Source organism: Schistocerca nitens, chromosome 1 (genome assembly GCF_023898315.1).
Source record: "Schistocerca nitens isolate TAMUIC-IGC-003100 chromosome 1, iqSchNite1.1, whole genome shotgun sequence".
In the NCBI taxonomy this organism is placed as follows: Eukaryota; Metazoa; Arthropoda; class Insecta; order Orthoptera; family Acrididae; genus Schistocerca; species Schistocerca nitens.
In genome coordinates, this window is record NC_064614.1 from 538,144,079 (window position 1) to 538,158,533 (window position 14,455).

Here is a 14,455-nt window from a genome sequence, read left to right on the forward strand (position 1 = left end):
ATTGAACTACGTAAAAATTGGGACTTTGTACGGGCGCTGATGAACCTGCAGTTGAGCGCCCCACAAACCAATCATCATCATCTTCCTGTAATATTGTATGAGGTAAAATCATGAATTGTATAATACACGTTAATTAATCTTCTCAATGCATGAATGTATTCTTTCCACTTTAACTCTCATTTTTTAACAGAAAGCTGATTGGTGTGATTGACATATGGTCCCTAGTAATCCAGTTTTTTGAATTCATTTATCTAAGGGATCAGCAATATTTTATGCTTGCAATATGTTTTTTTTAGTGTAGAGCATAGGACTTGACTAACAATAATGTTTTTTATTTTATTTTTTCATTTTTTTCAAAAGTGTGCATATCACACCACCATAACAAGCTGAAGCAGTGGTACAAGGCACCATGTACTATGCACTATAATGTGGCTTGTGGAGTATGTATGTAGTTGCAGAAGTATATTGTACTGATATTGCTACAAACTGGGGATACATACTGAAGTGCTCATAATTTCCTGCCGATATGGGTGCCAAGAAACATCACGCACACAGCCACGGTGACCAGCAAGCTTGCTCTCAATACGGCCCGTCAGCACATCATAAACTGTAAAGACAACAAAACAATATGTATTACATGTTGCCAACAAGCAGCATAGGCATATATCTACTACTTCAATCTTCACAGTCCAGGAAAAAAAAAATTACTGATTCTTTGTTATACGTTTGTTTTTACTGGGTTAACAATCTCTCTTCATACTGCCAATTGATTTCCAGCCACCCGCCATACATTGATCTAACAGCATTCATTATTGCCATTAAAAAGTAGTCTGATTTTTGAAGTGCTCCTTAAATCAATTAAATCATGTAGATACTAAGGTTATAACTACTGTAAGAATTGCATGTTGTTGTTGTTGTCTTCAGTCCTGAGACTGGTTTGGTGCAGCTCTCCATGCTACTCTATCCTGTGCAAGCTGCTTCATCTCCCAGTACCTACTGGGAATGTGACGTGGAAGCAGGAAAAAGGGGAGGAACCATCAAACACATGATAACGATGGTTATGGTACATTTATTAGGGTATGGTAAGAAGATTCAACATGTGTTCAATATGGTCTCCTGACTCAACAATGTGCTACATCCACAACAAGGCATGGTTGACAATTGCTCACGGCGTATCTGGTGTAATCACAGCAATATGTCATTGTATGCTATTCTTTGGATTAGAAATAGTCTAGATACATCCCTGATGGACACAATCTTTCAGATATCCCCACAACCATAAGTCACATGGATTTACGTCACGTGAACTGAAGGCCACACATCTTCAAACTGCCTTGGGATGATACAGTCATTAGTGAAGGTTTCTTGAAGCAAATCTTTCTCCTGCAAGTGATGTGCGGTGTCACCAAATCTTACATGAAATTAGTAGTGTGGACACATTTCCATTCTGGAAAAGATGGAATCATGTGTTACACAAGGAGGTCCTTATGATGTGCAGATTTCACTGTATACCTAACAGGCCCACAATGTGTCATTTCCTCAAAGAACAATGAATTGGGAATGAAGGAGCTCATGAAACCACAGCACAGTCACAAGCTGAGTGCAATGGATCTTTCTGCCCAACATATGGCAGAGTATAGCCCCATATGTGACAATTCTATGCATTCACAGCACCATAGCACCATGCACAGCAAAATGTGCCTTATCTGTAAAATGAATATTCCCCAGCCATGTCATCAATTTCCATGCATGCCAAAAAACAAAGGGCAAGGTCACAGCATTGTAGCCTATCTTAGGGCTTCATTTGGTGCACATTCTGAATCTTATAGGAATACCATGTAAAATGTGCTGCAAAAAGCATTTGAACTTTTGACTGGGGGGAGACAGTTCCTGTGACACAGTTGAAGCACTGGCTGTAAAATTTGAGACAAGTGCTGCAAAAATTTAAGGCACCTGCTGCACGGTCGGCTATAGCTGCAGCAACTTCATCAACTGCCATGGAAATGGGCTGCCTCCTCCTCCCTGCAGCATCATATAATTTGCCTGTTTCTTCAAATTTCTTGATCATATTCTTTAGAGCATTTATTGAAAAGGGACCTCTTTGCAGCAGTTTCTGTCAGCGATATTCCTGCAATGCAGCACTGCTATTGCTGCCATCCTGATAAAACAACTGTACCAGCAGGGCACCTCTTTCTTCACAAATAGCCATTGCATTTCGTACGGGAAAATTCAATCTTCTTAACCCTTTACACCAACAGTTACTTTACAAAATAAATAAAAATGTGTCACCAAGCAATATACAGCTACTGATGTCAAAACAGGACACATTTCACATTCTCACTGTTCGCAGCACTATATTTTAACTGGTGGCTGAATGCGGAACTCCTATTTCCTTTCTTTTCTCCCAGCACTACTCTCAGCGAGCGCACCTATAAATGAAGATACCTATGATGTTTCAGCATCCTGCTATATATACAGCCTACACTGCTGCACTTGGAACACCGTCAGTTTAATTATAAACACCTGGTAGAATGGTAGTGACTGTTTCTTATGATAACTTGCCAACTCTGCTATCACACAATAATGGGTCTTTCCTTCCTGATGTGCATCTATATGTTACATCTGTCATATTAAGCATCAATTGTCAGTCTACATGTTAATAGTTGATCTTCTGCCATCTACCTATATTTTGTAAAAATTTCCTGACATTGTGACTTTCCCACTTACTGCAGAAACATTTAAAGAGTTTCATGCAATTTCCAACATTATCCACCAGGTTCTTCACAGACGTAATGAACAGTATTGGTCCTAAAAGACACCCTTCGGATGTGCCCAAAGCTAGTTCCATATCTACCAAGTTATTTTTGTAATGTGTAGAGCTCTATTACCTAGGAATTGAGTAAGTACCGTTTTTCACAAAATGTGCTTTCAGTGTTTTTGTGTTTTCAGTAACCTGTTGCCTGTCCCTAGACTTGTTCTAAATGTAAGATCATGGAGAAAATGTTTCAAACATTAATTATTAGTTGGTGGAGGATCTTTGTGCCAAGCAGTGCTTCCCTCCAGAGCTCCAAGTGTCACGTGCCAAGGTCTCTTCTCTTAGCCTGGGATGGTTTGGAGAGAGAACACACAGGTTTTTCATGAATGAGCACAGCTTTTTGAACAACAGCAGAGATTGTGCAATTACAGTGAAATAAAGAAAAATACGGCCGGCCTTTGTTCTGCAAGATTCACGCAAAACTGCTAAGCTGCTAAAGCTATGAACCCATTCCACGTACGAGGCATGTTTCTTAAGTAAGGCCCATTTTGTTGTAGACACTAGTGGTTCGCGCGCATACCGCAACGAGCACGTGCGTCGTGTACCGGCATGCCTCGGGAACAACTGTCCTCAGTTTCAGATCTATAGCTAACCTATAAGGCTCTGTTCTGCGCTTTCAAAATGTTTAAGACTATCAACTTGCCCGCCGTATGTGAGGTTCGCTCAGTGATAAGGTTTTTGTCAGCAAGGAACCTGTCTGCTGCAGAAATTCATCGATAGATTTGCAAAGTGTATGGTGATACTGTTATGAACGAAAGCAAAATGCGTTAGTGGGTACGAGAATTCAAAGATTGCCATGACAATGTCCATGATGAGGACCGCTCTGGTCACCCTCCTTTGATTACTGATGATTTGGTGGTTTCAGTTGAAGCAAGCATTCATGAGAACAGGCGCTTCACAATAACAGGTATCTCAAACCAATTTCCTGATGTGTCGAGATTAGTGCTTTACAACATTGTTTCTGAACACCTGAAGTTTAGGAAACTGTGCTCCCGTTGGGTCCCAAAACTCCTAACAGAGTGTGCAATGAAGTTCTTGACTTGTTATCACGAAGGAGGTGATGGCTTCTCGAGGCAGATCATAACTGGAGACGAAACATGGGTTTCGCATATCATGCCCGAATCGAGGCAACAGAGCATGGAATGGAGACACACATACTCGCCTGTAAAGGTGAAAGCCAAAGAAGACTCTGTCCCAGCACAAAATCATGGCGTTGGTGTTTTGGGATGGGCATGGCGTTTTGTTGGTCGACTTCATGCAATGAGAAACCACTATCAATGCAGAAGCATACTGCCAAAACCTGAGAAAGCTACGCAGAGCGATTCAAAACAAAAGACGTGGCATGCTGACAAAGGGAACTGTTGTTCTCCATGACAATGCAAGACCTCACACTGCAGGTCAGACCCGCAATTTATTGGACAGTTTTGTCTGAGAAGTTTTAGACCACCCACCCTACAGTCCTGAGCTTGTGCCGAGCGTTTACCATCTGTTCCTCCATCTCAAACAACACCGCAGTGGCAACCGTTACAATGACGACGACAACGCGAAAACAGCAGTGAACTCTTGGTTATCGGGGCAGGCAGCAAGTTTTTATGAAGAGGGTATTTTAAAATTGGTTGAGAGGTATGATAAGTGTTTCAACAAATTTGGCAACTATGTCAAAAAATAGAGTGAAGTATGTACTTTCTGAAAATAAATTTACTTTTTTGAAATAACCTTTCATTGTATTCTTATGTTCAAACAGAACTTACTTAAAAACATGCCTCGTAATTCCAATGTATATAGCTAACTTCTTTTACCTTGAAGATACGGAAAAATTGTTGTCTATGCAGGCATGTGAGATTTCCAAATGTATGATTAAAGTGTTTCATACTCACTCATCTCAAATAGCTATTTAAAATTCTCTCCCTGAAACAGGTGAATGGACAAATGTCAATGTAGTCAAAAGAGAAAAAGTCATGGTTGACATATGCCATGCTGTACTTCATGTGAAAGACCAGCCACGTCTCTCAATGAAAAACAAAAAGATCTGTTGATGATGTTGCCATTTCTTCCTAAATAGCACAGAGAGTTTTACAGTAAACTTCACAACATCTGATCCTAAGAATGGAGTTCTGAAAGTAACAGAAGTTTATGTTGAGAGGTTTTTCTTGAATTTAATTTCGCTATTCTCTTGCAAAAAAAGTACAAGAAGTAAGAAATGGATTTTTTTTTACTTCAGTCCAACCAGTTAAAATATTACTTTATTTCTCAACTTGTCTTGTCACAAGTAAAACACGGTGACTCTGCATTAATGACACTTCAAACAAAAACTTTCCTATTGGCACTTGCAACCAGTTAAGTTTTCTGGTACAGCACTCAGAACATTCTTAATACTGTTCATTTTCTAATTTGTCTCATTAGTTTTTGTAGTTATAAGGTGAGTAACATAACTCCATGGTTTCAGAATACCTTCACACTTTTTTGAATATAAATAGGTTACATACAAAAAGAGATACATTGCTTTTCGATTCTTTTGATAACTGTGAAATTTGGCACTTAAACAGTTTACCATTTGCAGTCTTTCATTGTTCAACCCAAATACAATGCTGGTTTGATAATCTGTGACATATTTAACACTGCAACTATTTAACACTTACTAGCACAGCAACATGGTATAAAGCACATTTCAAATCGTGGCATCAGCCCAAATACTGCTGTCTACAGCCTTCTCAGCTCATGTCAAGCTGAATTACACAGACTGCTCTCTGCAAAACCCAAGTTGATTCTTACCAAGGAGAACTTCAGTCATCGAAAGAGTCATAGCACATAATCAGAAAATATGTTCTATAACTAATATCAGTCTGTTGCACAACACTAAGTTTAGAGTAAAGTGTATCTGTCAAATGACTCTCTCTTGGAAATGGGGCTGACCTGCACCACTTTTTCAATTGCTTGGAACACTTAATGGCTCCAGTGCTGCTACAAGAGTACCAATCTATTCAGAACACTACACAGAATCTGTCATATATTCCATCAGGTCCAATCATAATCATCATTCTGTCATACAATTTTAGTTGACTTTCTATTCTGAAATCACATATACAAAGTATGTCATTTCCATATCTGTGCAATGATTGAAAGTATTGGGCCAGTGAAACAACTTCACAAGACAAAATTTAGCATCAATCCTTCTCTCTGTTGTCCTCCATGTACACCGTTATGAATTTTATTTTTAAATTTACTGATTGCTTCTTGCACTACTATCCTTATGCTCATTTGGTTTTATTCGTTTGGTTTTTGTTTGTCAACAGGGCCTTGGCTTCATTTAAATTTGTAAAAGTGCTCTTCGTTTTCACAGCAATTTTCTAGCATAGCTATGTAACCACCATATATTTTTCCCATTCCTTAAAATCTTCCTCTGCATATACCTGCCTGAAGTTAACTGTACAGCAGTCTTTATTTTTTTCCAGTGATACTCCACATCTTCAGCCTCAGAGATAAAAGAGCTGATGTCAACTGGTCAGGTAATTAGCAATCTCTTTCTTGCTGCATTTGCTAAGCCTCTTATGTGGCAACACAGCTAAAGAAAATGAGGTATTTGTTTATTAAAAGTGAGCAGTTCACAATGAAGTAGGTAACTTAACATTTGCAGAGGACTCAAAGTAACTTTGGCCCTCACAGTTAAATATTTGCACATTACTTTATTGTCAGTGTTAGTTTAATTTTTATTTATACCATTACACGAAAACAGAGAAGAATTACATCCATGTCAACATTGCTCCTTGTCTAGGGTGTAGACTAACATTCTATATTCTAAGCACAAAACTCTTCCACAAGTTCCCGTTACAAATAGAGCAAGAAACTGAGTCTACCTATAAATTCAAAAGAAAATTAAGAACATACCTAATTAGCACAGACCTGAAAAATTTGCCTTTGTGACAGATATGAATATAGATGTGAATTCTGCTTCAAAAATTGAAAATGTGAATTTATGTAAGAAATGCTATTTCATAGTGAACTGTATCCACATGAACTATTTTACCAATAATAGTTAAAAACAGCTTTTTACCTGTATAAGAATATTAATAAGTAACCAATTTTAAGTTACTGCTGTTGTGTAACATCTGGTGGAGCAAAAATTGCAAACAGAATGTGTGTAAAAATAAGTGTGAACAGTAATTAAATTAAATGAAACAACAAGTTTCCTGTTACCAGTCACAGCTTATTTACCTCCACAATGTATTTCAAAGATTTAAACCTCCACCATCAGGTGTGTGTCTGTATGTTTGTGTTATGATTTTTGGAGGAACTTGTGGCACTGTCTAGTGGGAGAAACAAAACACTATTTTAGAACATGATTTTGGGTTTCCTTTTAATCGTTATACGTGTGTTTAGTTTTACGTAAAAAGAAAACCTAAACCATGTTCTGAAATAGTGTTTTGTTTCTCCCACTAGACAGTGCCAGTTCCTCCAAAAATTGTAACTCATCACACAGACATGTCATACTAACAAATGTAAATCCACCTGATGAGGGAGGTTTAAACCTTTGAATCGTGTTGTGGAGATAAATAAACAGTGATTGGTAACAGTAAACTTGTTGTTTAATTTAATGTCAATAGCAGTCACGGTAAAGCCTAACCATAAATGTTCGCATTTAAAATGTGCAAAATAAGCTCACACTTGCACATGAATGCAATGACATATCCATGAGCTCGTAAGTCACGCTCCAGTCCTATGACAAACAGCGGTCAACTGAATGGTCTCTACAGGGTATACGTCAACATAGGACTCAGCCAAGGGGCTGGACATCTTAGAACAAAGAAACATCTACATTTCTCTGCTAGTTAACATAGTTGTTATGTGATACTGTGGGCACTATAACATGGCAGTTTTAGGTGCAGGCTGTTCAAAATACAGCTGCGTGGGATAAAGATCAGGCTCTAGCTACCCTATTTACAATGTTGCCGACCTCAGAAAACAATTGTACTATACCTGTTACCAAATGCTTTGGGCACTTTGCTTTGCGTTACTTTGTGTGTACAAGGTGTATATCGGACTAAAAATGAATAAATACATATGCTGGATTTTTCCTGGTTAAAAATACACTTTTTTCTGTGTGAAAATGCATTTTTTTCTGTGTGAAAATACACTACATGTCAGGTGAACGTACATTTTTTCTGTTTTAAGTGACAGTCTATTTTCCCTCTGAGCTGTAAAACATATCAATCCTTTGAATGGTAAAGCTTTTATACACCAACATAGAACTTTCCGGCACTCCCAGCAGAAAGTAACACAATTTGGAAAAATCTTTAATGGCATATGAACATGTACACTACATATTTTGGTATTACAAGAGTATAAATACAAATTGACCAAATACAGCAGGGTAGTTTCCAAACATAGAACACCAGAATATAAGAAGTGTGATGCGCTCATGCTATGACACAGAAACAGAGACCATCATAGTGCTCCAAGTGGCCTGGCAGTGAACTTCAAATTTGGACAAATATAGCACGATAATATGTATTCTTGCATTGCAAAATATGACTAGCAGATGACATTTTTTGTCAAGGAAAGCTAAGCTTTTACATATATACTTTCGTCACAAATTTTTTGCTATTTTTTTTTTCCAAGCTTGAGGTTAGGGAGGGTCCTATGAGCAAAGCCTAAATTGCAGCAGCTGAATATTTCTGACAAGCACAATTGTAAATTTCACTGCTGCACACCAAACATTTCATGAGTTACCTGGCTAAAGACATGTTTTGTCGAGAAATTTGGCTTTTCCATAGAAAAGCCCATTATGTATGAACTGCTCAAGAACTCCCTAGATTTTTTTAAGGATAATTATACTTTTTGCCATCATTGTTGCATAGTATGTAACCTATGAAAGAACAAAAAGAAATATGAAAAACTAATCTTGAAGCTGGTTAGCCGTGTGGTCTAACGCACTGCTTTCCGGGCGGGAAGGCATGCCAGTCCCCAGCACGAATCCACCTGGTAGATCAGTGTCGAGGTCCGGTGTGCCGGCCAGTCTGTGGATGGTTTTTAAGGATGTTTTCCATTTGCCTCAGCGAATGTGGGCTGGTTCCCCTTATTCCGCCTCAGTTACACTATTTCAGCAATTGCTGCGCAAACACTTTCTCCATGTATTAATACACCACAATTACTCTACCACGCAAACATTGGGGTTACATTCGTCTGGTGTGAGACATTCCTGGGGTGGGGTCCACTGGGGGCTGAACCACACAATAACCCTGGGTTCAGTGTGGGGCGGCGGTGGGGTGAGTGGACTGCTGTAGCCTGTTGTGGGGTTGTGTACCAATGCAGGGACAAAGCCTCTCTGCAGTTTCATACAATACAATCTTCAGCTGAGTCTTTTTTAGCATGTATTACCCAAAAGATATATCAAACATAAATGTGTCAGTAAAATTAAAAATGGCTTAAATGGGTAGTCTTCTGAATCTGAAATTTTTGTAACTGGCTGGTGCTCAAAGTGTTAAGTTTTAAGAACTCATCGCACAATCTTACACGTAATATAATCCACCATATGGAAAAGGAAATATACTTGGAAGTAATGGTTCTCAAACCACCACTCACAATATTTTCCGGTGTCCTGTTACAAATGTAAACAGTTGTGATGTCACATTCATCAAAAGCAGTTTGTTGCTCTGAAGTATTGCAAAGTTTTTGTCCTAAAACCTATGACTCATTTTGTTATTGACAGATGATTGTATGTGCATTGTGTTTTGTTGTTGTTAACAGTGCATTTTCTTTGCAACTCAAGGTTTATTTTGGTGTTATTCTCTCATTTATGTTTTATTGCTGCAGTATTATTCTGCAATAGTGGATTTAAGTCACATTCTTTGTTAGAGTATCAGTTCTTACCAGTTAAAATTACAGAAATTTAACTGAAAACTAAAATAAAGAAAAATTCCTGGAACCCTACAAAATCATCAGGTTTTTCCCAGTTGTCCCAGAGCATATCTACACCTTGCGTGTAGCTCTTTTTCTTTCTTAACTTGAAACAAGCAAAGAGCTTAATCCTGCTCCATCACAGTGTTCGTTTATGACTAACAACTACAGAAGGGATCAGCAATCCATGTGTCAATTTGCTTTTTCAAAAACACACAACATGAGTGTAGGCTGGCTGGCCTATGAGAGGGAACTGGGGCTTGGTTGCATGGTAAGTAACATTGTTCATTATAAACAAGCAGTACAAGTTTTGTGGTTTGGGAACATTTTATTTAATCTCTGATCATAATGTAAATGTATTAATAAAAGTTTACATTGAACAAAGTAAGAAGCCAACTTACTGATTATTCTGCCTGCAGCACAGCCTGTGTATATGTATCGCTGGCCCGTTGTAAAAGCAGGAGAAAAATGACATCTTACTAATGTCTGCAAGACGGTATGACCCCTGTAGGTCATTATAGACGTATCACCAGCCAAAGGTTTCTTTGGATTGAGCACTAAGAACAGAAAGGAAAATATGTGTTGTATCTTTAGTTTATTACACTTGCCAATATCAAACAGATTACTATATATCAAATTAAGCAATGGAAAGTGCAGGTTGGAATATCAACAACACTATGGGTACTCACCATAAATGTGACACACACAGCTGCAGACAGGCACAACAAAAAGACTGTTACACATTGAGCTTTTGTCTAAACACTAAAAGGAAAAAAAAAAAGAAACAGCACATTTACACAAGCAAGCACACCTCATGCATATACAACCCCATCTCCAACCACTCTGGCATTCTAGCCAGGGCAGCGAGAGGTGGCAGTCACGTGTGTGTGATGTGTGCTTGCTTATGTGAATGGTAGTGGGTTTTCTTTTCTGAAGAAGGTTTTAGCCGCAAGTTCAATGTGTAACAGTCTTTTCATTGTGCCTGTCTGCAACTCAATGTGCATATTTACAGTGAGTACAGTTGAAGTCACAAACAACTGTGTCAAGTTTAGGTTTGTTCTGCGCGTCTACTTCATGCATTCTCCGACAGCCAATGAGCGTTCAGGAGTGTTCTGGGCACTCTGCTCTGAATGCCATAGCTAATGCGAGCATTAAAAGTGATTGCAGCGAGTTGTTTAGTGAATTTCTATTTCATCTGTTGCGAGTTGTCATCACTTACGATGGTGGTAAGTGATAAATTCTGCATACACAAGCGAGAGACATAATTTGCATTATATACGCTTCCTTCAAGAGGAAAGCATATTGCAAATGTCGCTTGGACTCGTCAACAATGGCATTCCCATCTATGCCTAGACATGCGCGAACTGTAGTGTAAAAATGAGCATAGCAGCAAAATTCTTAGAGCTAACTTAAACAAATGTGGTACACTTAAATGACTTTTCTAGCTGCAAAAAAGTACTGTGCGGATTAGGTGCCCTTAACACTCATGGACATGGGGTTGGGAAGGGAGTAACATAAATAACCAACAACAAGCAATATTAATACCGAATTCACAGCAGTTATGATTGTTATGCTGCTTAGTGATAGTCTATATGATATTCACACCCTAGTTTATTTAAACAGAGCAAATAGAATTCCACAAAACTTTCTAAAGGAACTATAACTACACAATCCAGATCGACTGGTACCACTGACTTGTATTTACTATGGAGCTGCAAACAGCCTAAATTGTGAACAGCGCAACAGTGTGCTTAAGTAAGCTGTTGGATGAAGTAATTGTGTCAAGATGGAGAAAGGATGAAATAGTTTTTATCTCAAATGTCGCTTTACCAGACCTACCATTTACCTTTATGATTTTACAATTTCTAGTGATATTTTCATTCCCAATGACAATGAAACAAGTCATAGGTGAGTCTACTGAGTACTGCATAGAGAACTTGAAACCACCGTGTATCTCCCCTGCCGGTTTCTAGCAGGTTTTCAATTAAGAATTTATTTATTCCTGTTCTTAGGAAATACTGCTTGTAAATTACTTTCCGAGTTGGAGATAATATTTCATTTCTGCACATTTGTAAAACATTTTACTTTAGAATTTGTACATTAGTCACAAAGAATGACTGCTATGAACAGGATGAAAATGCCCTCAGGCTCAATTATAACTGAGTGAAAATCATGAGGACCAAACAAGATAAATTCCAATTTGAATAAAGGGGAACTTGTCATATTTGCTTTATGTCACCCATAATGAACACTACAGCAGTACATTAACCTCATGACAACTAAACTAACATGAAATTTAATGCTAAAAGTTCTTAGTACACCCCGATGTGTGTGCTATAGGCAGAATGATGGCATTGGCTGGAGCATCACGTGGGACACTGCTCCTTGCCATTGCACACTACTATAGTAAGGTGGCACAGGCATCAAGACAATGAACTCACATTTGGGAGGAACAGGGTTGAAATATTCATCTCACCAACTTGATTTAAGACTCCATGGTTGACATTTCATGCAAATTTAATGTTGTTTCCTTCAAAGAGGCCACAGAATATCTCTTTCCCCAACCTTGTCCAATCCATGCTTATGGTCTAACATTGAATATTTGATTGTCAAAGAGTTTTAAATGTTTCCTCCCCTTTTTTATTTTTCTATATGGGTCAGCTTAGACCCTAAGATCATCAGGATGACATACACTAATTTCAACAGAAACATAAGGAAAGAAACGTGTCTAGACTTATATTGAGATTAATAAGGAACCCAAAGCCATATTAACTCTGCATGTGACATGTTATGCTGTAAATACATGACTTTATGATGTTAAAAGTAAAGTGCAGCTACTCAAAGAGGTTCAGTGTGGGCTGCAATTGCAGTATGACAGTGAAACTTAGTAAATATTCTAATGTGTGAATGTGGAACTGATTTGCACTGGAAAAAAGTTAGTTCCAATTCTGTACAGCAGGTAGAGAATTGGTACTGTGAATGCAAGAAAGACATATAAAAGTGTTTCTGTATGTAATGGATTATGGACAGGATATGGGCAGAAAACGTCAAACAAGTGAGAAAAGCAAAATATTGATTTTATTATTAACTGCCACTTGCAAAATTTGTTCAATATGGACAGTGTAGACATGATTAGGTGATTTACAGTGTCAGATTTGCACCTGATGGCCAACACTGAAACTAATTTTTTATGCTTTTTTTGCATAAATCGGTTCCACAATAATGCATTCGCATATCTACCATGTTTTGCTGCAATACAATAACTATAGCCCACAACGGACCTCCATGAGTAGCTGCACTTTAATTATACCCACCTAGTATGTGAACTTGAGGTCACATTTGTTGCCGTAAAGCATGTTTTATGTTTATGGAAGATTGATCACAATATCAGTAGATAAAAACACACTCAGGACACAAAGAATTAGCTAACACAGTAGAAGTATGGGGAATGAAACTCTCAATATCTTGTATGAAGGGACCATTCCAGTATTCCCCTTAACCAATTTGGGGTAGGTATGACAAACTTAAATCTGATTGGCCAATTTAAGACCCACTCCTGCTGTATGAGAGTCATCATACCGATCGGTGCCCTCATTTTCAATTTCACTGGTATTGTGATTGCCTTCGTCATGAAAGATTCACATACCTGTAACATTGAAGGCCAAGTGACCCAACTTACAGGAAAGGGGTCCACGACGACATATGAAAAAGTTAATAGTCTATCATAGCTCGTTTATGCCTCCTGGCCAACAATGCCATATAATCATTTCATTTAATTTCATATGCCAATTAAAATTATATAAAAGTAATTTTACATTATACTACCATTTCTAGAGCAGCATATGCACAAACAATTCAGTACAAAATAATCAGTTTCACTAAGCATTCACTATTTCAAAAATGTTGTCAGCATGTCATTTTGGGCTACCCCGTGAGGCAAAATGACACACACTTTCTCTTAGCAGGGTTGTTCATTTATTTTTACTATTAAATTGTTAGCATAATCACAAATTACAGCATAAACATATATTACATCCTAATTAACTGTTAGAAATGTAATCCTAATAAATTAAGATGTGCATTAGTAAAATATACCAAAATTGATGGCAAATTATTTCTAGGCCAAAACTTTACATTTAAAACTTGAGCAGTATTCAATTTAAGGACAATATTTTCAGTTCACACTGTTAGAGAATCATATTATTGACACTGTTCACATACCAACTTTTTTGTACTTTTAGAAAGCCCAGCACAATCAACACGGCTCCAGTTTGTACACTTTAGCCAAGATTCCCTTTCTTTTTATCAGTGGAATAGATCAACAATAAATACAAGCTGTGTCCTCTTCTTCATCACTTCTAATGTTGCTACTTCATCTGGAGGTGAAAACATGGTAAACTTTGCTTCACAGTGGCTCGGTTTGATTTTCTAATTACCTTTCCACTTTTTCTGGAGCTCATTTTGCTTCAGAATTTGCAGATTTGGTGTTGAAGTCAGCTCCCAGCAGCCTTTTCCAGTTCTACATTTCTTAGGCTCACTTGAACTGGAAGGAGTTGGAGAAGCCACCTAGAGGATTTCCTCTGCTAATTCTGTGACTGAGTCATTGCTGTCATGAGTGCAAGAAAGCTCATGCGTTGATGTGGTAGACTGATGGTTATAGTAGACAGCTCATCTGCTGCTCTGCTTGGTATATACAAATGAACTAGAAATACATCTGGATCAAATTAAAATATTCTAGAAACATGG

General features: G+C 38.0%; 1 protein-coding gene across 4 annotated transcripts in view; it reads right to left on the bottom strand.

The window, feature by feature from the left end:
* The window catches only part of LOC126253630 (DDB1- and CUL4-associated factor 11-like), a 129,721-nt gene that overhangs the window by 10,063 nt on the left and 105,203 nt on the right, over positions 1–14,455 (bottom strand). For all 4 annotated transcript variants that reach the window (XM_049955123.1, XM_049955115.1, XM_049955133.1 and 1 more), the window contains 2 exons: positions 10,111–10,266; positions 501–607 (listed from right to left, as the gene is read on the bottom strand). In XM_049955123.1, the coding sequence (XP_049811080.1) occupies positions 501–607; positions 10,111–10,266 (263 nt within the window). The remainder of the gene's footprint in view (positions 1–500; positions 608–10,110; positions 10,267–14,455) is intronic.